The 26,943-nt window shown below is 39.7% G+C and overlaps 1 protein-coding gene across 3 annotated transcripts in view; it reads right to left on the bottom strand.

The window, feature by feature from the left end:
- Nucleotides 1-26,943, bottom strand: part of LIMA1 (LIM domain and actin binding 1) — a 92,518-nt gene that overhangs the window by 16,220 nt on the left and 49,355 nt on the right. For all 3 annotated transcript variants that reach the window (XM_020908169.2, XM_020908170.2, XM_020908171.2), the window contains exons 4-7: nt 21,903-22,367; nt 6,722-6,806; nt 5,832-5,980; nt 2,894-3,001 (exon numbers count right to left, since the gene is read on the bottom strand). In XM_020908169.2, the coding sequence (XP_020763828.2) occupies nt 2,894-3,001; nt 5,832-5,980; nt 6,722-6,806; nt 21,903-22,367 (807 nt within the window). The remainder of the gene's footprint in view (nt 1-2,893; nt 3,002-5,831; nt 5,981-6,721; nt 6,807-21,902; nt 22,368-26,943) is intronic.

Raw genomic sequence — 26,943 nt, 5'->3', positions numbered from 1 at the left:
GGGACAACTCAAGTACGATTATCCAGATGATTATTTTTCAAGTTATGCTCCAAGAACAGATGGGAGGATTTCAATGCAGGATTTCACTTCTTAAATGTCTTTTTTTAGAGTATATAAGAAAACTTTTTGTAAGACATAATCTCACACTTAAAAAAATGGGAAAACCAGGCAGACTGATGAGAGAACTCACTAGAAACATTATGTGAGACATGGAAATAGTGCCTCAGCCCACTGTTTTAAGGATGTTTGTAATTTGATTATTTTATGATTATGAAAGAAGTACTTTGTCTAATTATTTCAAAATATATATGAGATATTGTTTTATAAAATGAAGTGATTCAATTTTATAAAATAAAAACTCCTAAATTTTTTCCTGTTCTATTCTTTGAATCCATAATGAAGGCAGAGCGCAAAAAAACTGATGCTTTTGAACTGTGGTGCTGGAGGAGACTCTTGAAAGTCCCTTGGACAGCAAGGAGATCAAACCAGTCAATCTTAAAGGAAATCAACCCTGAATACTCATTGGAAGAACTGATGCTGAAGTTGAAGCTCCAATACTATGGCCACCTGATGCGAAGAGCCGACTCACTGGAAAAGACCCTGATGCTGGGAAAGATTGAAGGCATAGTCAGAAGAGGGTAACAGAGGATGAGATGGCTGGATGGTATCACCAATGTAATGGACATGAACTTGGGCAAATTCTGGGAGACGGTGACAGGGAAGCCTGGTACGCAGCAGTCCATGGGGCTGCAGTCGGATATGACTTGGCAACTGAACAACAATTCTTTAAGTCAAATTTTGTGGCCATTAATCTGAGACCATTTTTCTGTATGCTTACTTTGGTCCAAGTATGTAGTATATCTCATGAGTTCCTGTTGGTATGCTGTCAGTGTGTGTGTGTGTGTTAGCTGCTCAGTCATGTCTGACTCTTTGTGACCCCATGGATTAGAGCCAGCTGGGCTCCTCTATCCAGTGCTGTCAATACATCTATTTTAAAGACTTACAGTCAAAAAAGTTTGAGAACTATTGCTCTCAACCCATTTTAATCATCTCCTCACCTTTTGTAGAATGGCCTCAAGGGTGTCAAAATGTATAACAGAAACAATGATTATGTGCCTATTATTCAATGTAACAGATTTGAAAGCTCTTTTTCCTCATCTAACTTAACACTTGATCATCATATTGAATGAAAGACCAAAGACACTGGGTAATGGATTGTCAGAGAAAATGATAAATTCACCTGACATCTATATTGTTGCTTACTCCAGCTAAGCCATGCATCTAACAATAAATGCATAAAACCTGATTTTCTTAAAATCTTCCCATGGCTTTCCTCTGCTCCAGGACTACACCCATACTTTTAAGGGTTTTTTAAGACAAGCCCTGGCCCTCTCCCTTCATCTGTCTCTCACCATTGCCTATGTGTACTTTATGCTCTTGGTTGGGTTCTCTGGTTTCCAAACCTCTGTTGTGTCTATCTGGAATACACTTGCTTTTTTTTTTACTCAACTTTCCACTTATTCACTTGGCCTGTTCATCCTTCAAGATCTAGCTCAGATATCACCTTCTTGAGAAAGTCAGGGTAAGTGTCCTTAGCCCAAGCTTCCATGGCCACACATAGCCCTTTCTAACACTTGTTTTGCTGTTTTATAATTGCCAACTTGTTACGCATCTCCCTCCTACTCTATTAGCTTCCGTGCAGGTAAAGGCCACATGGAACGGTTTGTTCACATTTAGTTGTTAAGCTCTAACAACTTTAATGGCAGAAAGTGAAGAGGAACTAAAGAGCCTCTTGATGAATGTGAAAGAGGAGTGAAAAAGCTGGCTTAAAACTCAACATTCAAAAAATAAAGATCATGGCATCCAGTCCTACCACTTCATGGCAAACAGATGGGGAAAAAGCAGAAAGAGTGTCAGATTTCATTTTCTTGGGCTCCAAAATCAATGCAGACAGTGACTGCAACCATGAAATTAACAGATGTTTGCTCCCTGGAAGAAAAGCTATGACAAACCTAGACAGTGTATTAAAGAGCAGGTATCACTTTGGTGACAAAGGTCCATATAGCCAAAGCTATGGTTTTTCCAGTTGTTATGTACGGATGTGAGAGTTGGACCATAAAGAAGGCTGAGTGCTGAAGAATTGATGTTTCTGAACTGTGGTGCTAGAGAAGACTCTTGAGAGTCACTTGGACAGCAAGGAGATCAAACCATTCAATCCTAAAGGAAATCAATCCTGAATATTCATTGGAAGGACTGATGCTGAAGGTGAAGCTCCAATACTTTGGTCACCTGATGTGAAGAAATGACTCATTGGAAAAGACCCTGATGCTGGGAAAGACTGAGGGCAAGAGGAGAAGGAGGTGACAGAGGATGAGATGGTTGGATGGCATCACTGACTCAATGGACACAAGTTTGAGCAAACTCCGGGAGGTGGTGAAGGCAGGGAAGACTGGTGTGCTACAGTTCATGGGGTCACAAAGAGTCAGACACGACTTAGTGACTGAAGAACAAGTTCAGCACTGCCTGTGCTTAAGTAGTGCCTAGCTTTCAAAATACTCTGAAGTGAAAGAACGACATTTTCATACACAAACTGTTAAATTAATAATATACAAATAAGTTTGAAGATGATATCTCTATTCAAAACAGGTTTTTTTAAAAATCACTTAAGCATTTGCTGAGCAAAAGAATTTTCCAATGAAGGTTCATTATTTGGTCAGCTATAAGTTGCACAGTTCCCCAACCAAAATTATGTGACCTGCAAAAAAGACAATCTGTCCTGGCAGCTGTTACCAAATTCCCAGACACTCTACAGCCTAGAGTTGTTTCTAATTTTAAGCAACTAATTTAGAACACATGCTTCCCTGGCAAATGGACATCAGGCTTTTCAACCCACCTTTTCTCCATCTGGATGGGAGATGCAGGCCTCAGGACCTGGGGGCACATTCTCCTTTTGCTCCAATTTATGAGTTTTGATTTCACCACCACTGGCTCTCAACTCATTCTACAAAATAAAAATAGTCTGTGAATTTTTAAAAAAGTCTCACAATTCTCTTCATAGCCATCTATTAAATAAACTTGGAATGCTAAAAAAGAAATTCTTTTCCAAGGTTTCAAGTCAAATCAACCCCCTAAATCTCAGAAGCAAAACCCATTGACTTGTGAAATGACAAAAGCAGCTTTGTGGACACACACACCTCAGAGTTAAATATTTATACAACTAGTCCAAAACTTGATGCTCATTAGAACATAGACACATCAACACAGACACACACACCAACCCTCCCCGCTTCCACCCTGCTGCCCCAGCATACAATATTCTCGTGATTCACTCTTCTAGCAGCACAGCTTGTGGGAATGCAAAGCTGGTGAGTTTTATCAGAAAAGACCATTCTGGAGCAGGGGAAAGGAGGTGCCAAGTGCCAATAATTAAGAAAAGATACTGACCATATATATATAAATGCCCGGCCTGGAAAGAAAGACAGGGATGATGCATATATATAAGAATTGAAATTATACTTAATGATACCGAAAAATAGCCTTTTGTTGTGAGACTTTCAAAAACATATTTTGGTGGGCTGGTTTTTTTTTTTGCATAAAATTCATACAGTATACTAAAGACATACCTTATTCTAGTTCTCATAATAGAGCTTCAACATAAAAAAGCAGACGTTAATCAGAAGGAGTGAGCATAATTATATTTGTTTTCCTTGCAAAGAACTCTTGGGGCAAAGTATTAAAATCAACTTTATTACTAGATCCAAAGTCAATACAGAGGTAGATGAATATGAACATTTCCTACCTTTAGCCTACTAGTAATCTAATATCTTTTTTGTTCTTTGTGATTCTTCAGGTATAGGGAGAAAACAAGCCATTTATGGCCACAGGGCCAGTGAACGGAGTGTCAGTGGGACTGACAGTTTCAGGTGCGGAATTCCAGATTAAGGCCCACAGCTCTGGCAGCCAAAATTGCAAAACCAACCGTACAACAACCGGAAACTTATTCCTGATCTCGCCTCAAAGCCCAGCCCCCCAGCATCAAGAGTGTGTGCCTTGCTACAACCATGCTCCTCCCTGTAGCGGCCTGAGAAATTCTTTTGGGATGAGATAAAATGTACTTTTAACAAGAATTCCTTAAGGCTTTTCAACTCTTAAAATTTACAGAGCAGGAGAACGCAATGTAGAAACTCTCATTAGGAGGTAAAAAAACAGTTACCAAACAGGTTTTTCCACTTAGAGAATCACCTGGTCGGAATGTTTATAGCAGGAAGGCACTGAGAAGCAGCAAAATCTTGCAACAAGAGGGAATTAAGCTCCACAGATCATGTTTGCTGTATTTCCTGACCTGCCTTCTAAAAGAAGTCTAAATTTGCTTATTTTTTCACACTCCCAATGAATAACAAGCCTGTGATGTTCTACTTCACTACTTATTTACACACATTGTCTCTTCTGAAAACTATAGTGAAAAATCAACATGAGATTATTCACCACCCAGAGACTTGGTCTACCAATAAATACTATTGGCAAAGGCATACTTCATCCTGTGGGGGAAAGAAGGGTCAATTCTGAGAATACACACTGTGATTTCTAACAGACACTGGTTCAGTCTGCTTGGGAATAAATAAAAGCTAATACTATTCTTCCAATTTTATTAGAAAATAATAAGAGATTAATAATTTGTCATTTGAAATCTTAGAAGGAACAAATGTTTGAAAGATACAAATGTACGTGTACATGTGTATATATGTGTGTGTACTTATGAATAAATGGCATTTAAAAGGTAACTTCAAATAAGCAGTTCTGTTGTGTCCTCCTACCAGTTAAACCTAGGAAAGTGTAATATGGAAAGATCCTCCATTGTGTTAGAACACCACATTTTTGTGCTTACAGAGTACCTCACCCTCCTATCATTTCTCCCTCTTTTTCTTATCCACTATTCTATTTCTTTAGAAAAGTATTACATCCTAAGAATTAAATATTAAGTAGATCATATGTTGTATGATTTTATTTACGTGAATTGTCCAGAACAAGAAAAATCCATAAAAACAGACAGTGGATTAGGGGTTGCTAGGGGATAAGGAAAGTGTAGAATTGGGAGTCACTGAACAGGGATGGGTTTCTTTTGGTGGTGATGGAGAAGTTTTAGAGTTAGACAGTGGTGATGATTGCACAACCTTGTGAATATATTAAAAGTAACTGAATTGCATATTTTAAAATGGTGATTTTTATGTCAGGTGAATTATATATGAATTAAAATTGCAGGAAAATGTCCCATCCCACATTAATGTTGAATATATTCAATATTTCTCTCCAGTATTCTCCCTTTCTTCTCTCAAAGACAAAAATAAGTGTTTATATTAAAACTAATAAAATACTACTTTTTTTTTTTTGGCCACCATGCAGCTTGTGGGATCTTAGTTCCTGGACCAGGGACTGAACCCGGGTCCTTGGCAGTGAAAGCACTAAGTCTAACCACTGAACTGCTAGGGAATTCCTCAAATACTACTTCTTCTTCTTTTTTTTTTTTTTTCAAATACTACTTCTTTAACAACAAGATTAAGTAGAAGAGACAGGAAAATTCTCAATGGTATTACTAGATGGTAATATCACCAAAGAAAAGGTGGGTGGGAATAAGGCCTAGGAAAACAAAGTCAGAATTAGAACATGGTAAGGATTACAAATGAAACTAGGGTAGGATTTATGTGAAGCGAGAACGGCTGGACCCCAGGAAGGAGCCAGGGCTCACAGGTCAGGGTCTGGGAGACATTTCTAGTTCCCATGCTCAGTGACCATTTGCTAGATGAGTGAATGAATGAATGATGCCGAACACATACTGTATAGCTCGCAGAACTGCTTTGCTTGGACACAGCTGCCTGGTACTTGGCCATTCGATCTTTTATGGAGGTTTCTGACAGGCGTGGGAATTCTAGATTTCGCCTACTCTCTCTTTTCTCTGAGTTGAGTGCTGAAGATGACAGCTGACCTGCAAGCATGCAAACAATATGTTTTATTAGAAGATAAATGCGATTTGAATGATTTCAAGATTCTAAATTTTAAGCTATTGTAGAATCAACCTATTCTATTAAGAATACAAAGAAGGAAATCAGGATTATAACTGTTATTAACAAGGCAACACTCACTTTGCCAACATTAAGAGGAGACTGCTTACCATCATTGAGTGTTACATATTTTTAAATTTTGGCTTTATTTAACATGTGAAAAAATTAGACCACAATGCCATTTTAATTTGTATTTCTTTGATTCCTAGGAGGCTGATGGTTTTCCTATATTAATTGATTTTATTTTTTCTTTTGTGAAATGCCTGTATATGCCCCCTTCAAAACATAATAATTCCTCTCTCAAGGTGTAATGTTAGCATCAGCAATATAGGATAATCAGCAATCTTGACAGGGGATAATGTCCATCCATGGAAGACCTCAAGTCCTAGACAACCATGGAGCAAAAATTGTTGGTAATGGTGCTTTCCTTACAATCCTGCAAAATGACCCTCTGGTTAACACAGGTTACCACTGACAAAGATGAATTAAAAACACAGAGAAGCTATTTGGAGAGAGCAATCAGATTTGGGAATGACTTGTATATAACAGCCTTCCTTTTAATTTGCACCACTCTTCCTTTAAAAGCATCAGCTTTGAGGTCAAAGGGTATTGCTACTAATGAGTACTTCCTAGAAAACTTTCCACACGTGGAACTCTCTGCTTACCTGGGCCTATTTCCAAGTCATCCAGAGAATAGCTATTTTCAGACATCTTCCTTCCACCTGCACTTCGGCTTTGGCCCCGAGGAATCTGTTTGAAAAACAAAAACCAGCAATAAGTTTTGCAGCAAGGATGGGAATTTTTTTTTTTTTTTTTTTTGAGGATGGGAAATCTTGATGCAATGCTAAAAACGGAGGACTGCAAATCTCCTTTAGAAGTTAAAATACAGAAGAGACTGGATTTTATATTAGTTTTTATATACCACAGAATGTGTTTTAGTGTTATAAATATCAAGCACTACATATTCACAGGTGCCCAGGGGAAAATAAGTAACTCTATATAGGTAATGCATTCTGCAAAAGATTTCTGCCTAACCACCTTAACCAGAAAGCCTCGGAATTTAACAGTCACTGGAATGGAATCCTCATGTCTCAGATGAAAATGACATGTCTCTCCAAACTGTCAAGTCCTGATGGCAGTATCTGTGGTTGGCTTTCTCCATCCCAGTTTATCCCTGTTTTTGCTTTCTGGTTCATGTCTTCATCATCTTTTTCCTGGACTGCTGCCTGACCTTTCTTAACTGATTCCTCTGCCTTCCAATGAAGTCTCTATGATGCTGCCATTATCCCAAGTAAAACAAAATAATCATCCCCAAACATAAATCTATGTTATTCTCTTATTCAAAATTCTTTAAGGATTCCTAATCACTCCGTGAATTAAATCTAAAGTGCTTAGTATGTCAGAGAAGATCAGTTCTAGATCTGGTCCCTTCTTACTCTCTGGGTAATCTCTTCCTCACCCTTTACTCTCCAGGAAAAGCAAACTGCTGGGAGGTCCCTGATATTGTAAATGAGTTCCCTCCACCTGGATTATGCTTATCCTTCCATTGTCCAGCAATGCCTGTTCCTTCAAGACTAAGCTAAGCCAGTGGTCCCCAACCTTTTTGGCACCAGGGACTGATTTCATGGAAGACAATTTTTCCACGGACCAGGGGTTGGGGGGGGGGTGTGGTTTCAGGATGATTCAAGCGCATTACATTTATTGTGTACTTTATTTCTAATCTACTGTTGCCACTGATCTGATAGGTCCACGGCCCAGAGGTTGGTGACCCCTGAGCTGAGCAAATTCCCTCTGATCTGATACCTCTCCTCCATAAATCTAAGTAGCCCTCCCTCTGTTCCCAAGGACATAGTCACACTCCCATTACAATGCTTATCAAATTGTTGCACATTCCTATACTGGACTGGAAGCTTACTGAGGGCACAGATAAGCTTTTATTTTTTAAATAGAAAAGTGAAAGGTACAGATCTGTTTAAGAATAAAGTATTCCTATGATTCCCATAAATTACTACATTTATATCTATCATATTTAGGGTAGGTCTATAATGAAAATTCCAAATTGTACTTTTAAGACTGGAAAAGTAACTCAAGAGAAATCCTGAGTGTCAAAGGATGTTCCTAGACATAATACACAGAGAGTATGTTATGTTTATTCAGCTTGCATTGAGAGCCTTTGAGCACATTCCTATCATTGAAATCTCAATTTATTTCCAGATAACTTGATGTGGGAAAGATATCTGAAATCCAATATGACAGGAGACAAGAGTAAAACGTCTAATATCCTTTTGAATTCAACATTAGTAAATAATTATTAAACCTTTAAGTTCAGTGGACTAATCAAACAACAATAAAGTTTAAGACAGTGAACTATCCCTTTTTTAAGTCCCCCTGCTCTCCCTTGGTGGAGAAGGCAACGGCAACCCACTCCAGTACTCTTGCCTGCAAAACACCATGGATGGAGGAGCCTGGAAGGCTGCAGTCCATGGGGTCGCTAAGAGTCGGACACAACTGAGCGACTTTGCTTTCACTTTTCACTTTCATGCATTGGAGAAGGAAATGACAACCCGCTCCAGTGTTCTTGCCTGGAGAATCCCAAGGATGGGGGAGCCTGGTGGGCTGCCGTCTATGGGGTCGCACAGAGTCAGACACGACTGAAGCGACTTAGCAGCAGCAGCAGCTCCCCCTTGGAGATAGGAAGTATCCCATGTCAGAAATCAGAGCCAAGGATTTGGTTTGCTTATGTCAGCAGCAGCAGCAGCTCCCCCTTGGAGATAGGAAGTATCCCATGTCAGAAATCAGAGCCAAGGATTTGGTTTGCTTATGTCCTACCAATAAGACTCTCTCTTCTTGGGACTTCCATAATGGTCTAGTGGTTAAGAATCTGCCTACCAATGCAGGGGACATGGGTTCGATTCCTGGTCTGGGAAGATCCCACATGCCATGAAACAACTAAGCCTCATGAACCACAACAACTGAGCTCACACGCCTAGAACCTGTGCTCTGCAACAAGAGAAGCCAGCACGTGGCAAGGAAGAGTAGCCCCCGCTTGCTGGAACTAAAGAAAGCCATGGGTAGCAACAAAGACCAGTGCAGCCAAAAATAAAATTAATTCATTATTTTAGAAAAAGAACATTGTTTCTTGCAAATTTAATATGCACTTAATGTACTTCACCTCCAGTCAGCTTTGCCATGTATATTATTTGTCGGACCTATTTTTTTAAAAAAGGCAACAGCAACTCTAACCTTGCCACATCATACTTAGGTCAGCAGCACCATCAGTCACATCCACATGACTCCTATGATGCAAACATTCTTGTTCTTGGAGCAGCCCACCATTTGGAAATGAAGGTCATCAGCCAAAGGGAAAAGATAAGTTTGGCAGAACACCCTTCACCCACATCTTTTTGTTTTTAAAACATTTTTCATTTGCAGAGAGTTAGAGTAAAGGAAATTTCAAAGATTTATTCCAAATGCTGCTGCACTGTAAGATGGTCATTATAAAAACGAAAATTTTCAGGGCTCAAAAAGGGAGAGAGCTTGGAAATATAAAAAAAACAAAAACAAAAAGGAACAGGTTTTGCGTTCTTAACAGCGGAGCGATATTTCAAATATTTACATTCTGTCAAAGGTAAAGTTCGAGCCTAATTCCAAGAGTATGTTTTACATGTTGCGGCCTGCTAGGAGTTCAGTCTTCTGTCTGTGCTTGTAGCAATGTGGGAAGTTCTGACACTAGTGTTATTGAGAGCAAGACCATTTAGAACCAGCATACATGCTGGGTTAGGTTCTTTGGTTTTAGATGCAAAAAATCTCCCATCTTTGCTACATTTTTATTTAAATCCTTGGGTTAAATAAAGTAAGAGCCTTTCTCCTCCCTTACTCTCAAAAGCCACTGGTTCATGAGGATATCAATACTCTGAATTATTTTCTTTCAACTACTAAAAAAGTGAATATGCAAAGTCATTTGCTCTTAGAGAAAAACAGAGAAATGTCTCTGGAAATCAAAGTTATACTGACACCAGTTCTTTTTTTTTTTTTTTTTTTGTCATTTACAAATATTTTTTTTGTTTGTTTTTTGTTTTTTTTATTTTTTTTTTTAATTTTTATTAGTTGGAGGCTAATTACTTTACATCATTACAGTAGTTTTTGTTATACATTGATATGAATTAGCCATGGATTTACATGTATTCCCCATCCCAGTCCCCCCTCCCACCTCCCTCTCCACCCCATCCCTCTGGGTCTTCCCAGTGCACCAGGCCCGAGCACTTGTCTCATGTACCCAACCTGAGCTGGTTATCCGTTTCACCCTAGATAATATACATGTTTCAATGCTGTTCTCCTGAAACATCCCACCCTCTCCTTCTCCCGGAGTCCACAAGTCTGTTCCATACATCTGAGTCTCTTTTTCTGTTTTGCATATAGGGTTATCGTTACCATCTTTCTAAAGTCCATATATATGTGTTAGTATACTGTAATGGTCTTTATCTTTCTGGCTTACTTCGCTCTGTATAATGGGCTCCAGTTTCATCCATCTCATTAGAACTGATTCAAATGAATTCTTTTTAATGGCTGAGTAGTATTCCATGGTGCATATGTACCTCAGCTTCCTCATCCATTCGTCTGCTGATGGGCATCTGGGTTGCTTCCATGTCCTGGCTATTATAAACAGTGCTGCGATGAACATTGGGGTGCATGTGGCTCTTTCAGATCTGGTTTCCTTGGTGTGTATGCCCAGAAGTGGGATTGCTGGGTCATATGGCAGTTCTATTTCCAGCTTTTTAAGAAATCTCCACACTGTTTTCCATAGTGGCTGTACTAATTTGCATTCCCACCAACAGTGTAAGAGGGTTCCATTTTCTCCACACCCTCTCCAGCATTTATTGCTTGTAGACTTTTGGATAGCAGCCATCCTGACTGGCGCTGACACCAGTTCTGAGGAGGAATACAGCTTGGAGATAAGATGGCTTTTTAAAATTAAAAAAATTTTTTTTTGGCCAAGCAGCATGTGGGATCTTAGTTCTCTGACCAGGGATAGAACCTGCACCCCCTGCATTGGAAGCATGGAGTCTTAACCCCTGGACTACCAGGGAAGTCCAATGAGATGGCTTTTAATGAGCTCCTGGGTGAAGCACTAAGCATTTCTTTCAATATCTTTCCACCTCCAACCCACTCAAATATCAAGAATGACAAGATCTCTATATCTGAAATGAACACAATATTGCAAATCAACTACACTTAAAAACCCAAACCCCAAGATCTCAAATGCATTTACTATTAATTTATGATCTTCATTTTACAAGTGGTAGCCTGAGGTTCAGGAAGGAGGAGGAGTTTCCTCCAATATTTCTCAAGGAAAGTAGAGGAACATACACGCAGGAATTCTGATAGTGAAATACTCTTCTGTAACACATTTTTATCACATTTCACTCTCTTTTATTCACATGCCTGAGGGAGCCTTAATTATCATACTCCGTTAAGAGAAGCGAGAAAAGGTAAAACACTTTAAGACTTTCTGGAATTTCCTCAGTCTTGGCCTCACCCCACCCTACAAGTCCTCCTTCCTGTCAGGTGACTGCAGTAACTCTCATTAGTGTGACCACCCATTAAATATTTTCTTTGAATCTATAAACCAAATGCATCCACATTTACCAATAAGAAAATAAGAGTCTGGGGCTTTTAGCCAGTAGTCTGTAGAATTTGTTTTCTCTGGAGTTTTCTTTAGAAATAAAGTAAGTTAGGTCCCAAATGTCAAATAAAAAGCAGGATTTCCTGTCCTGGGTACCCCTATTTTCAGGAAAAATTCTCTTTAAAAGTTGATTCTCAACACTTTATTGAGAGCTACTTCCTTCAACCTTTCAACTCTGACCTTCCTTCAGACTCTCTCATCCTTCCAAAGTCAATGGTGGAAGATGGATGCCTTTTAGGGAAAAATGGGAACTATGCATGGAGATTATAGGGTGTAGACAAAACCTGGCCTTAATTTCTCAAAATACTGAGAGATAAACACTTCCTTCTTCAAGAACTCTAGTAGAAAAAAAATAGCTCATTTAAGTAAAAGCTACACATAGAAGGAACACTTGTCTCCAGAGGGATTACTCTCTCTCTCTCTCCCTCTCCCTCTCTCTCTCTCTCTCTATATATATATAGTTGGTTTTTTTTTTTTTGACCATCCCACGTAGCTTGTGGGTTCTAGTTTCCAACTAGAGTGAACGTGGGCCATGGCAGTGAAAGCCTCAAATCCTAACCACTAGACCACCAGGGAACTCCCATATTTTGTATTTCTAAGTGTTCTACAAAAATTATGTGTTTCTCTTATAATTAAAAAAAACGGAAGGAGAGATAATACTTCATATTTATTAAATTAACATAAATAGATAAGAATGATAAAACCAAACGCTGATGAGGCACTGGTGAGGAGCTGAATATGTCCTTAGATTGTGTGAGCACTGTTAAATAATATAATCTTTGATAATAAGCTAAAAGTATGCAAGAAGAATGTTCAATGAATTATGTCTTTTGACCATGATAACACCATTCAGTAATATAGCTCCCCTACCATCTAAAAATAAAATATTTCTGCCAAGATGTTTAGAGCTTTTTAATTAGGCTGGAAAAGAGTCTAATTACTGGGGAATGATGAAAATGTATGATGAAATAACCTATTACTATAAAAGGATAACTACATGAACTCAGTTCAGTTCAGTCGCTCAGTCGTGTCCGACTTTTTGCGACCCCATGAATCGCAGCACGCCAGGCCTCCCTGTCCATCACCAACTCCCAGAGTTTACTCAAACTCATGCCCATTGAGTTGGTGATGCCATCCAGCCACCTCATCCTCTGTCGCCCCCTTCTCCTCCTGCCCCCAATCCCTCCCAGCATCAGGGTCTTTCCCAACTACAAGAACTAGGAAGGTACAAAGTAAGGTGTATATAAAAAAGACCAAACCAAAGATAAAGAACACATAACAGAGTACACGGTACCTAAAACTATGTAAAATCTAGTTATGCAATGATAAAGATGTCACTATGCACAACTGTGTGTACAACTGGTAAAAGTTTCTCTTTTTTTAAGATATTTGACTTTTTCTGGTTTACCCTGAGTATGACTGTTCAGATGACTAATTTATATAAGAAAAACAAATCTACCAAACCCACAAGCTTCTAAGTAAGTCAAGAGTTTTAGTACAAATCTTTTACATTCCAATGTACTTCTCTTCATTGCCCTGATGTTTTTTATTCAGTAAAAAGACTATAAAATGTAAAAAGAGGGACTTCCGTGGTGGTCCAGTGGTTAAGAATTCACCTGCCAATGCAGGGACACAAGTTCCATTCCTGGTCCAGGAAGGTTCCACATGCAGTGGAGCAAGAGAGCCCATGTGCCACAACTACTGAGCTGGTATGCCTAAAGCCATGCTCTGCAGCAAGAGGAGCCACTGCAATGAGAAACCCACACAACACAAAGAGTAGACCCTGCTCACCACAACTAGAGAAAGTCCCCGCTCAGCAAAGGAGACCCAGGGCAGCCAAAAAGAATAAATAAATAAATAAACTGTTTTAAATGTAAAAAGGAGACAGATATGAGTTGAAGTCTTTGAGAAGACAGCCGTTAATATGTTTTAATTTTTTCCTGGTTTCCTTGGATTTCAAAACTATGTAAGGCCAGATGTTTTAATCCAATAAATAGCTACTATAACATCCATGAAGACAGTGTTTATGGCAGAAGTGGTACTACACTATTTCAGTTCTTGTTCTGACATTAAGTAGCTACATGATATTGGGTCATTAAAAAAAAAAAATCAGTTAATTTCTCTCATGTAAGCTGTTTCCATCTGTAAAACAGGAATTTTAACACCCTAACTGCCTAAGAACAATGAGCTGAATTAAATAACCTTTTACAATCACTTACATTAATAGTTTTAGGATTTATGTCAACAATCTTGATAGGGATTTCTCACTCACTGTAACTCATCAATGAATTAGAAGGCTAGAGGAAATGATTAATAAATTCATCTGGATATATACCTGTGTTAGTTTATGTAAAAGTGAGTCCAATAGTACAAAGGAAAGGTGATTTTGGGGGGCAAATGGTGTCTTTCTGGCCCCTCCAAACTCTAATGTAGCCAATATTGCTTAGAGAACGTTCCAGTCCTCTGATACTACTTTTCAACAATTTTATTTTAATGGAACTGAATAGAAACCAGTAAGTAGTTAACTGGCATCAAAGTAAGCAGGAAAGAAATGACTGGTCTCTAATGGACACATCAAGGACAGCCACTTAGGATAACAAACAGATCAGGATTCCCTGACTGGCATCTCTACACCTGAATCTGTTACTATCTAACCACAAAAGACCAAAGATTTACTCAGAGGTACTCAGTTCAGTTCAGTTGCTCAGTTGTGTCCGACTCTTTGCAACCCCATGAACCACAGCACGCCAGGCCTCCCTGTAGATCACCAATTCCCGGAGTCCACCCAAACCCATGTCTATTGAGTCGGTGATGCCATCCAACCATCTCATCCTCTGTCGTCCCCTTCTCCTCCTGCCCTCAATCTTTCCCAGCATCAGGGTCTTTTCCAATGAGTCAGCTCTTCGCATTAGGTGGCCAAAGTATTGGAGTTTCAGCTTCAACATCAGTCCTTCCAATGAACACCCAGTACTGATCTCCTTTAGGATGGACTGGCTGGATCTCCTTGCAGTCCAAGGGACTCTCAAGAGTCTTCTCCAACACCACAGTTCAAAAGCATCAATTCTTCAGTGCTCAGCTTTCTTTATAGTCCAACTCTCACATCCATACATGACTAATGGAAAAACCATAGTCTTGACTAGACAGACCTTTGTTGGCAAAGTAATGTCTCTGCTTTTTAATATGCTGTCTAGGTTGGTCATAACTTTCCTTCCAAGGAGTAATAGGTACTAATAAAGGATAAATAAATTTTAATCTATGCTTAGTAGGAGGTCTTTACAAGAAACATACTTCTAAGAAAAAAAAAAAAGAAAGAAAGGAAGAAATACAGTGCTATGCATGCTAAGCTGCTTCAGTCCTGTCTAACTCTGTGCAATCCCACGGACTGTAGTCTGCCAGGTTCCTCTGTCCCTGGGATTCTCCAGGCAAGGATACTGGAGTGGGTTGGCAGACCCACCTCCAAAGATCTTCCAGACCCAGTGATCAAACCTGCATCTCAAATGTCTCCTGAATTGGCAGGCAGATTCTCTACCATTAGTGCCACTTGGGAAAGCCGGATAGAGGGGTCAATCAAAATAACACTAAGAACTTAAATTGAATGGATGAAGGGATAAAAAAGATACGTTATATATACACAATGGAATACTACTCAGCCACAAAAAGAATAAAATTTTGCCATTTGCAGAAACATGGATGGACTTGAAAGGTATTATGCTAAGTGAAATACATTGGATGGAGAAAGATAAATATTGCATGATATTACTTATATGTAGAGTCTAAAAAATACAACAAACTAGTGAATATAACAACAAAAAAAGAAGCAGACACAGATATAGAGAGCAAACTAGTAGTTACTAGTGGCAAGAGGAAAGGGGGAAGGATAATATAGGGCTAGGGGAATAAGAGGTACAAACTATTAGATATAAAATAATATACAAGGATATATTGTACCACACAGGGAATATAGCCAATATTTTATAATAACTAAAAATGGAGTATTGGCTTTCCAGGTGGCGGTGGTGATAAAGAACCCACTTGCCAGTGTAGGAGATGTAAGAGACACAGGTTTGATCCCTGGGTCGGGAAGATGGAGAAGGGCATGGCAACCCACTCCAGTATTCTTGCCTGGAGAACCACATGGACAGAGGAGCCTGGCAGGCTACAGTCCATTGGGTCGCAAAGAGTCAGACATGACTGAAGCAACTTAGCATGCATAAATGGAGTATAACTTTTAAAACTTGTGAATCACTATATTGTACACCTGTAGCTTATGTTGTACTTGTATTGCTTCAATTTAAAAAAAAAATGTTATATCAAAGAAACAATATAGAGGGAAGAAAAATAACACAGAGCAAAATCACATCTCAAAACTACACAGCTATAAACTGTAGGTGAATATAACAAATCAGCAAAAAAAAAATCAGTCTTAATAGCATATATGAAACAGACAGTATTATAGGAAAACAAAGATAATTCTTGTATTTATTTAACAAAACCAGTTATCTATATTCAAAACACTAGCAATGTACTGCTGATAAGCAAAAGATATATTCCCCTACTCTAGGGTGACGATATTAGACCCCACAGTGATACTGAGTTAGCTATTCAAATCCCTTTCCTCCCTAAACCCATCTTAAAATTATGACTTAACGATACTCAATTAATACCAATTAGCAACATCCTCAGAATTGTATTCCTCTGGGAATATAATTCCAAACAATTTACTTAAGCCACTAAACAAAGCAGAAGAAAAACTTTATTAAGATAACATTAAGTAGATAAGAGAACACATGCAATTATTAGCCCAGAGAGGAGAAAATAAAACATTATGGATACTTTTTACAACAATGCAGGGATTCCCTATGGACAACTATCCATTCTTTGAGAAAGCAAATATAAATTGTTTCTCTGATGTAGTTTACAGATAGTTGGCTCTGGATAAATAGCTGATGAACACAGATCAGACTTGAGTTTGGACGTTTTCTTTTCTAAAGAGGTCACTCCACTACATCAACACATAAACACTGCTATGTACTAGTGTTACGTAAAACTAAACAAAACACAAGTGTCACTTCCAGGAACTTAGAAGAAGAGAAACCACAAAAATGTTGGACTGTTTGAAGAAAGATGGTTTTACTCTTACATTAACAAGTGCAACTTTTGCTGGCATTTTGATGCCAGCCACACACAGAATAATCCTGGTAATTAGAACGGCAGAAATTATAAGGGAAGTTGAAGAGCTTAAGAGTCTAAGGAGAAAAACAGCAGAGTAGTGACAAGGTTTATGGGACATGGGAAACTTCCATTTATTGCGATATTTCTATTGTAGCTGTTTCGTCTTTGTACTATAAAACAATATAAGTAATTAACTGAAAGCATTAAAGTATACCATGAATAACAGGGGAAAAAGGATAAGAGAACAATTTTTGCCCTAATAATTTAATTTTACTTATCATCACTTTCTCTTTTTTTGGGGGGGGGGGTGCTGTGCAGCATGTGGGCTCTCCAACTAGGGATTGAACCCCGGCCCCCTGCAGTGGAAGCATGGAATCTTAACCACTGGACCACCAGGGATTTCCCCACCATTATTTTCTCATTACTACCTCCTATCCTTGGTTAGCCCCCAAAGAGTGAATGCCTAAGTATGTTTATGTGTTCTAGAAAATAGAGATTTTTGGTGAGGAGGCATTCTCTTTTTTTCTCTTCTTTTCTTTACCTAACTCCTCTCCGAGAAGAGGGAAACACTGCAAGGAAGAAGCAGTAGTCAGAACTTGTGTAGAAGAATCAAGAAATGTCCATATTCAAGCCTTATTTTCTTGCATCACAACTAATTGTTTTAATCTTGACCCAAGCAAAAGATAGTATTATAATTAGGTTATGAAGGTAGAAATATACCTTCCAGTTATTTGGTCTTTATTCTCCTATCCAAGGATTTGTGTGAAACAAATAAGTTAGGAAGCAACTAGAAATAAGTGAGACTTAAGGAGTCTGTCACATGCTCCTTACATTGTTTGGTCATTTGAATAACTGCATCATGACCTTTGAAGATTATGGATTCAAATGTCAACATGATGATAATTGAATAACTGCTTGATCAGCTTTTTCATAAAAGGCTACCTAAAACCCAGATCAACATATACATGCAGTTAAAGATGCTAAGCCACACTTAATGTATGCCATTAGGGAGAGCTTCTCTTTCCTCATACTGATAGGTCACACTAATCCATCCACTGCTCATTTGCAGTAGGAATTAGAACTATCATGTTCAACTAAACCACCTGACTTAACCTATCCACTAAAAGTAGAGGAAAAGTGATCAGTTGTCATTATTTATAAGTTGAGATCTAAGCTTCTTTTCTTTTTATTAAATAAACACTAAGAGTCAAGCATTGGGTTGACCACTGGAAGATAAAGGCAACATTACTTTGAAAGAATTATATAGACTGCTGCTGCTGCTGCTAAGTCACATCAGTCGTGTCCGACTCTGTGAGACCCCACAGACTGGGAAGTATACAAATTCAAACAGATTATTAAAGAAGCATGATAAAAATGGCCAAAGAGAAGTAAAAAGAAATTCTACAAGACGGTCAGGAGGGTGAAGGTAATTTCACATGGGAAAAAACTGAGGTAAGGTCTCATAGTATTAATAGACCTTGATGAGTAAGATTTCCAAAGGTAGAAATTAGGGGAAAGACATGACTAGTTTAAAATGAGGAGTAATCCAGTGTTTGAGTATTAGGTTAGCTGTACGTGTGTGTGTTAGTTGCTCAGTCATGTCCGACTCTTTGTGACTCCTTGGACTGTAGCCTGCCAGGCTCCTCTGTCCTTGTAATCCTCCAGGCAAGAATACTGAAGTGGATTGCCATTCCCTTCTCCAGCAGACCTTCCTGATACAGGGATCGAACCTGGGTCTCCTGCGTTGTAGGCAGATTCTTTACCAACTGAGGTTAGCTAGGAGATTGGAAAGGTGGGTTTAGATCAGACTGTGGAAGACCCAAATATTAAATATGGATTTATTTGGAGACATCAAAAGTTTCTGATCAAGGGAATAGCATAATTTACAACTATGCTTAGAAAAATAAATAGCAACAGTGTGGAGGACGAAAGGAAAGAAAAAAATGAGAGGCCAATAGGCAAGGTTGCAGCAATACCACAAGGCAAGATAAGGCTACACCATAGAACCAGGTGTGGGACCTCTTGGAGAGAATGGCCCATATTGAGAGATGTGTAGACCTATTTAGATGGCTTAGTAAATGACTGGCTGAGAAGAGGCAGGCAAAAAGAACTGATCCCAAACTTTACAGAACAGGAAATGTGGTGAATGGTGATGCACTAAGAGAGGACAACAGGGGTTAGAGCAGGTTTTGGTTGGAAAGATAATGGATTCTTTTTTAGTTTTCTTGAAATTGGGTGCTTTAGTTTTATTCACAAAGAGGTGTGCAATCTGGCAGGCCACCACAAAATTGGAGCTGAAGCTTGGGTTAAGAATTCAAGATGAGAATCTAGTTTTGGAATCCATCTTTTGGAGTCCTGGAGAGAAGACTACACAAGGGACAGAGAAATAAAGAAGGACTGCAGAGAAGAGATCAGGCAGAAAAGTGGACAGGAACCATCTCAGATAAACGGGAGCAAGAGGGACTAAGAAATGTGGAACTCAGGCAATTAACTTGGCCTCCTGTAAATAACTCTGATAAAAAAAGATTTAGGAGATAAAGAGATTTGGATCATGCATTTCCATTATCTATGTGCTCCCTGACCCTGCTCAACTAGTTAGCTGAGATTCAGTCCAGTTCTCTAAATTCAATTATGGAGACAAAGATTCACATGATTTGTACCTAATATAGTCACTTGTCTCAGAGACAATTTTTTAGCTCTGAGGTAATCATTCTTACTTCTTCACTCTTGCTCCAGAAAAGATTGCTTAGTGTCTCTACCATATTTCTCAGAGCTTTCTTCCAAAGATCCAATTATGTGACTTCCTGATTAAAACCTTATCCATACTAAAGCTGAAATTATGTTAGCAATAACCATAACATAGTTTCAAACTGATTAATCATTCCATAATCTAAAGTAGACAAAGCTTTTTTTTTAAATACCAGTTTTATTGAAATATTAGACATATTTTTAAAGTAATCTAGGCTGTTGCTAACATGGGTAATAATGCTTACTTAGAAGCAGCTATAAAACTAAGGGCAGGGACATCCCTGATGGTCCAGTGCTTAAGACATTACACTTCCACTACAGGGACCACAGGTTTGATCCCAGTTGGAGAGCTAAGATCCCATAACCCACTCGGGCGTGGCCAAAAAATAGAAAACAAAAACAATGGCAGTTGTGTTTTACACTCCCTAAGCAGTCCATTAAAGGACAAATGACTATTTAAACAGGAAGTTTAAAAAACTCCCCCTCAAAAGGTCTGGTCAGTCTTAGAGCCCCTCCATCTTCCTAGACCCAATAGCAATCAGGCTGAATGCCAGCCTGATCTAGTAGGATCTTCCTTTATATGAGAATTTTTTTTCTCCACTCTGACCAGCCACAAAAAGATAGGCTTGTTCTAACCCATCTTTCACCAGACATTTATGAGAAAAAAGTCTCTTACCAGATCTTTACACATAATCAGCATTTTGTTTGCTGCAGTCCCAGTCATTTCCAACCGTAGGCCAGTTTTGACATGTACTAGCCTTCTGCACTGAATCAACATTGTGCATGCTGCCATGACATCAGCCGTCCTGCCCCTAACAGGGTCTGAGAGGGGACCACTTACAATGGTGCTTTGACACACAACAAAGCCCCTTCCTCTCTATTTAGGATTTCTGACGTTTTTTCCTTCCATTTAAAATTCTTCTTCCCATTTAAATTAAAAAAAAAATTTTTTTTTTAATTAAGACCATAAAGGGGAAAAGGGGAGTTGGCAAGCCTAGAGGACTCAAAATTGAGAGGGAAGAGAGTTTAAGAAAAGTCTTAAGACTGCTTTGTGGTTACATATCTTGCCAACTGGTTTGTGTTAAAACAGAGTTAAAATTCATGAAGAGAAAAGGGTTCTAGTTTTGCAAACCTTTAAAAATTCTTTTTACATCCTCAACTGATGATCGCCGAACACTAAAGAACTTTCCTAAGTAGAAAAGTGACAGGCACTGCAAGATACAAGAAGGGATGGCTAAATCGCATCAAACATAACTGAGGAATTCTAGGATGAGTTATCTAATTTTTGCCTCAGAAGAAACACTTCCTACCATTACTTCACAAATGTAGACATTTGGACCAAATATTTAGCTGGAAAAAAAAAAAGTCCACTTTCCCATCTAGATGTGATCTAGAGTAAATGACGGCTTTGCTCCCCATCGGATCTGTTTATTTCATTATGACTGTTGTAACAAATGAACCCCATGTACAAAGCCAGATATGCAGGAAAGTATGAGAAAACTGGAAAAACTGACCAGCTCTGCGGCCCCTGGATTGTGTTGTAAGTCACCAGCATATGTAACTCATTTTCTAGTTAAGTAATTCCCTCTGGGGACCTGGTCTGCACTCCACACTAAGGATCAAATTTCATTAGCAGTTGTAGGAAAATGCAACCCTGTGCATTTGCAAGTCAAAACTCCTGAAGGCTACAGCTAGTCTGGCTATTTTCATTGATTTTTCCTGGGATAGGATTTTAGCTGATAGAAAACATTTGCTGGAAGGCACAGATGAGGAAGTTAAGAAGAGAAAGGATTCAGCTAGCAAGAAGACAACTAAGCCTCAGTCTTAATGTTAAACTCTGGCCTTAACACTCAGCCTGCAGCTGTGTCCAGGCAGAGAGAAAGATTCAGCAGTAATTCCACCCCCCAAAGCTACAAATGACAAAAGGCACAGGAAGACAAATTAAAAGGGCAAGCATAGGAAAATACAGAACCCAGACGGCATCAAACTCTCTTCCTTTCTAGGTTATCGACCTGAATCCCAGTGTGCACTTAATTTCATGTGAAACTGGGTCACAGACCCACAAATCTTAGCATTTCTGTAAGTAATTCATCTGAGACTTTTTGTTAACTACTCGTCTAACTCGAATCAAAAGACATACTGATCACGTACTCGCCACCACTCAAAGTCTAGACTAGAAAAAAAGCTTTGTTTAGTTACTTGAATTGGCCTTTTTTCAAGTTTTAGACCCACCCAATCCTTACCTTGGTTTGAGTTGGTTCACCTTTCTCAAACATCATCTTCAGCCTGTTCAGCGGAACATTGTATTTCTCTATTTTGTTTGCAGTTTCTGCGTTTTCACTCATTTCGGGTTTTGCTACTTCATGTCTGGATTCTCCCAGACAATTTTCCATCTTTTTATTTTCTGTTGAGGGGTCTTTAAGATGATCTCTGTCCTTGATGCGGGGGTGCGGGTACTTAGTAGGAGCTTCAGGAGGCGATCTGATCTTAGGTCTGGGTTGGACTTGCTCCTCTTGGTCAGCCTGGACCCCAGAGGCAGAGCTGCCCACCACTTCAGCGGGAGGAGGGTCGTCTCTGTGCCTGCCCTCTGCGCTGCTGTTTCGCACTGAGTCTGGAAGAGAGTAGGCTCCCGGCACTGGGTTCTCCCACTTCTTCCTTAATGCAGTCAGGTTCCCCCTTCTAAAGTGCTGGGGGAGATTTTCAGTGTTCTAGAAGAACGAAAAGTGAATGCCAGTTACAACTTGCCTGCTGAAACCTTCAAACATGTTGTTCTTTGTAAAATGAAAGTTAAAACTCCAAGCTGCTCCTGCTCCACTGGCGTCTCGGACAGCTGTGAACAGTTACAGCCCTGCCACATGTAGAAAGCATCCACCCCAGGAGAGGGAGAGGGGAAGACAGAAAAAGTCAGGAGCTGAAGCAGGAAGTGATAAAACAGGATAGCCTTATAAGGACAAAATGAGAAGAAAGGAGAGCCCAGATCTAATGATAGTTACATTGGAGACAAGGGATTTTTTACCCAGAGATTAATAAGGAAAACAGAAAGAAAAAGCAAATTACCAGTCACTTTAAATCCTGTAAATATATACTAATAAAATTTCATTATTACATGCCACAAAATTACGTGGTGAATCCTGCTGAGTTTTTTTCTTTTAAATGAGACAAAGATGCGGTATAGCTTACACTACACAATACCAATAATTGCGGATAGTAGCATAAAGAATTGAAACTATTTGTGGAAATTTAAAGCAACCACCAGACTTTTACATGTATTTGCATAAGTGATATATCATCATGTGTAACATAATTTACATGAAAAAATTTTACTTTTACTCAATAACTGAATCCTTCCTCCCCCCCCCCCCCCCCGCCCCCGCCGCTGTTCTTCTCTACATGTTGGTCATGTACAAATTCTGTTAGACAATTCACTATTTTCCAGACTTTTTGGTTGCAAAATAGCCAGGCTTCATATGAAACACCACTGCTACCTCCCTCTCTTGATGGAAGGACATATATCTAAGACAGTTCTCTTTCACCTGGGTCAAACTGCAATTAATTCATACATATAAGACATTGAAAACAATCTAGAAATTGTCCATGTTGTTCTGTAATAATTAGAGGAGACATGCTTGGTGAAGTAAAATTCAATGTCCCAGACTTTGAAAGCACTCCCAAATAAAGTAAGCAGCAGCATCTTTCCAGCAAAGCACAAACTTCAATACCTTCTTGCCCTCCATTCCTGCAGTCTGTGACTCACCAGTCTTTCAACTAAGAAAGGACAAACCATCTAGGACTGAAAGACTCTGGGGAATTAAACAGGATTAGCAGCTATATTGGGAATTAAATCTCTCACCTTATTACTCTTCTGAATACACCATGAGAGCCACTTCAAGTAACACCAAGACTTGAAAAAAGAAACTTAGGGAAGAACAACTTTGCTTGATTTTTGCGTTTAAATCTTAGCTGGCAAGATGCTTCACTGGGGGAAGCATGTATGGGTCAGAAATAGAAGCAACATGAAAAGTTTCCTTGTTGGAAAAGAGAGAATTAAAAAACAGGTTGGGTTGTATTCTTATTGCCATTCTTCTCCAAGCATATGCTTGGCTGAGTCCCTTTGCTGTTTACCTGAAACCATCATAACCTTGTTAATCAGCTCTACCCCACTACAAAATAAAAAGTTAAAACAAAACAAGAACAGGTCCAGGGGCTTCCCTGGTGGTCCAGTGGTTAGGAACCTGCCTTGCAATGCAAGGGACTTGGGTTCAATCCCTGGTACTGGAGGATCCCACATGCCTTGAAGCAACTAAGGCCATGCGCCACAACTACTAGCCTACACACCACAACTACTAAGACCGAGTGCCTAGAACCTGCGCTCCACACAGGAGAAGCTGCCACAATGAGGACTGTGTGCACCACTAGAGAGTTGCTCCCTCTTGCTGCAAACAGAGAAAGTCCATGTGCAGCAACAAAGACCCACCACAAAAACCAAAAACTAAAATAAACAAATAAGTCTCAAAAAATAAAAACCGGTCTGGAAGCCGATGCTACCTTAAGTGCCAGCAGCACTCTCACTCCGGGCTCCCTCCTGAGACACAGTGGATGAGTCATCTGGGTCTCCAACTTCACCTGCCCTGCCCTGCCCAAACAGAAGCCCTGAGAATCAAAGCGGCATTTTGCCTTGGTAACTGGACACTACTTTCCTCAGAGACATGTGGTTAAAGTATATTTATTGACATGAAAAGATGCTCACAAGACACTTTTGAGTGAAAATAGCTAATTATAAGACAGCATGGGGAATTTCCTAACGATACAGTGGTTAGGGGCTTTCACTGCAGTGGGCCCGGGTTCAATCCCTGGTAGGGGAACTTCCCTGGTAGATCAGTTGGTAAAAAATCTTCCTGCAATGCATAAGACACCAGTTTGATTCCTGGGTTGGGAAGATCCACTGGAGAAGGGAATGGCTACCCACTCCAGTATTCTTGGGCTTCCCTGGTGGCTCAGCTGGTAAAGAATCTCCCTGCAGTGCAGAAGACCTGGGCTCGATCCCTGGGTTGGGAAGATCCCATGGAGAAGGGGACAGCTACCCATCCCAGTATTCTGGCCTGGAGAATTCTGGCCTGGGTCACAAAGAGTTGGACACAACAGAGAGACTTTCACTTTGGGGCTTCCCTGGTGGCTCAGAGGGTAAAGAATCTGCCTGTAATACGGAAGACCTGGATTTGATCCCTGGTTGGGAAGATCCCGTGGAGGAGGGCATGGCAACCCACTCCAGTATTCTTGCCTGGAGAATCCCCAAGGACAGAGGAGCCTGGTGGGCTACAGTCCACGGGGTCACAAAGAATCAGACACGACTGAGCACAGGGGAACTAAGATCCTACAAGCCATGTGGCGAGGCCAAAAAAACGAAGAAAAAAAATGACAGCATGATTTCATATTATAATACACATGTACTGTACTCAGTCACTCAGTTGTGTCTGACAGACTCCACAACCCCATGGACAGTAGCCCAGCAGGCTCCTCTGTCCACGGAATTTTTTAGCAAAGAATCCTGAAAAAAAAAAAAAAAAGAATCCTGGAGTGGGTTGCCATTTTCTCCTCCAGGGGATGTTCCCATTCCAGGTATCAAACCCACATCTCCTGCCTTTCCTGTATTGCAGGTGGAATCTTTACTGCTAAGCTACTGGGGAAGTCCTATAATACACATATGTGTTTATACATATAAACACAGAAAAGTAGTCTGGAAGAAAAGACATCATGGTATTAACAGGTTGCCTCTGGGGATCATGGATTTATGGGCATTTGGATTATACTTTCTTCTTTTTTTTTTTTATAATAAATGTGCTTTCATTGTATAATAAAAATAAATACAAAAATAAAATTACACCTCATCTTCATGTCACATATAACAAGCTTCAATGGAACAAAAAATAATTTTGATGTCACTTGTAAAAGGTTTGAAAGTTGTCATTTCCACTTGACTTGTGATGACCTGAAAGAAATGGATTTGTGTGATGGAGTATCAGCAACGTCCCAAACAAAGACCTGGGTAGAGGACATCCCTTAGGGGCGCATTTTAACAGAGGAGTAAATGTGCTCTTTTATTAAAAGAGTTCTTAAGGGTACAAGTTCAAAAGTGCTGGGGTGGAAATAAATAGGGGAAGGGCAGGGCTGTGAGGTCTGATAGCACGGAAGGCCCCAGACCCTGTCATCATTCTTGGCAGCACCACCCAGGTCATGTTAGCTGTCCAGGACTTTAGAGCTGGGGGCAAGAAAAGATGGGGCAGAAGCAGTGGCTGTAGGCTTTCTGGGGAAGAAAGAGAAGCAAAAAGGCTCAGGACAAAAGCAAGAATTGAAAGCAGACGGGGCAGCACAGTGAAAAGACTACGGGATGGAAGCAGCCTGGGTTATCATTGGACAGTGGGCTACAGGCCAGGCAACCCATTCCAGTATTCTTGTCTGAGAAATCCAATGGACAGAGGAGCCTGGCGCACTACAGTCCACCATGTTGCGAAGACCTGGACACAACTGAGCAACTGAGCATGAGCACGAGAATATATTTTCTTCTCTTTATTTTCTTTTTCAATTGAAGTATAGTTGATTTACAATGTTGTTAGTTTCAGGTATATAGCAAAGTGATTCGGGGATTTTTTTTTCTTAGATTATATTCCATTACAGGTTATTACAAGATATTGAATATAATTTCCCATGTGCTGTGCTGTGCTAAGTTGCTTCAGTCGTGTCCGACTCTTTGTGACCTTATGGGCTGTAGCCACCAGGCTCCTCTGTCCATGGGATTCTCCAGGCAAGAAAACTGGAGTGGGTTGCCATGCCCTCCTCCAGGGGATCAAACCCATGTCTCTTATGTCTCCTGCACTGGCAGGTGGGTTCTTTACCACTAGCGCCACCTGGGAAGTCCCATAATTCCCTATGCTATACAGCAAATCCCCATCACTTACCTCTTTTATGTATGGTATTTATATTTCCTATAATGAGTATATAATGCTTATATAATCCAGCTTCATCCAGCCAAATGACCCTGGGCAAGTTTCCTAATTCCTGGAAACTACCATACAGGGCTATTGTGGAGAGTAAATGCAACTATATAAAAGCACATGTGTTGTATTTGACCAATAGTGGTGACTATTATTAAATGGGTGGCCCTCCTCACTCCTCCAGCCACACCTCACAATCATGATCAAGAAACAGTATTCAGTCATCTCTCAAATCCTGAACTGGGGATATAGTTTCTTATTGTTCTTTCTACTCTCTCTACAGTCTCTACTGTTT

Source organism: Odocoileus virginianus, chromosome 24 (assembly GCF_023699985.2).
Source record: "Odocoileus virginianus isolate 20LAN1187 ecotype Illinois chromosome 24, Ovbor_1.2, whole genome shotgun sequence".
Lineage (NCBI taxonomy): Eukaryota > Metazoa > Chordata > Mammalia > Artiodactyla > Cervidae > Odocoileus > Odocoileus virginianus.
Note: the sequence above shows the minus strand (reverse complement) of the source record. Positions and strands in the feature narration are given on the sequence as shown.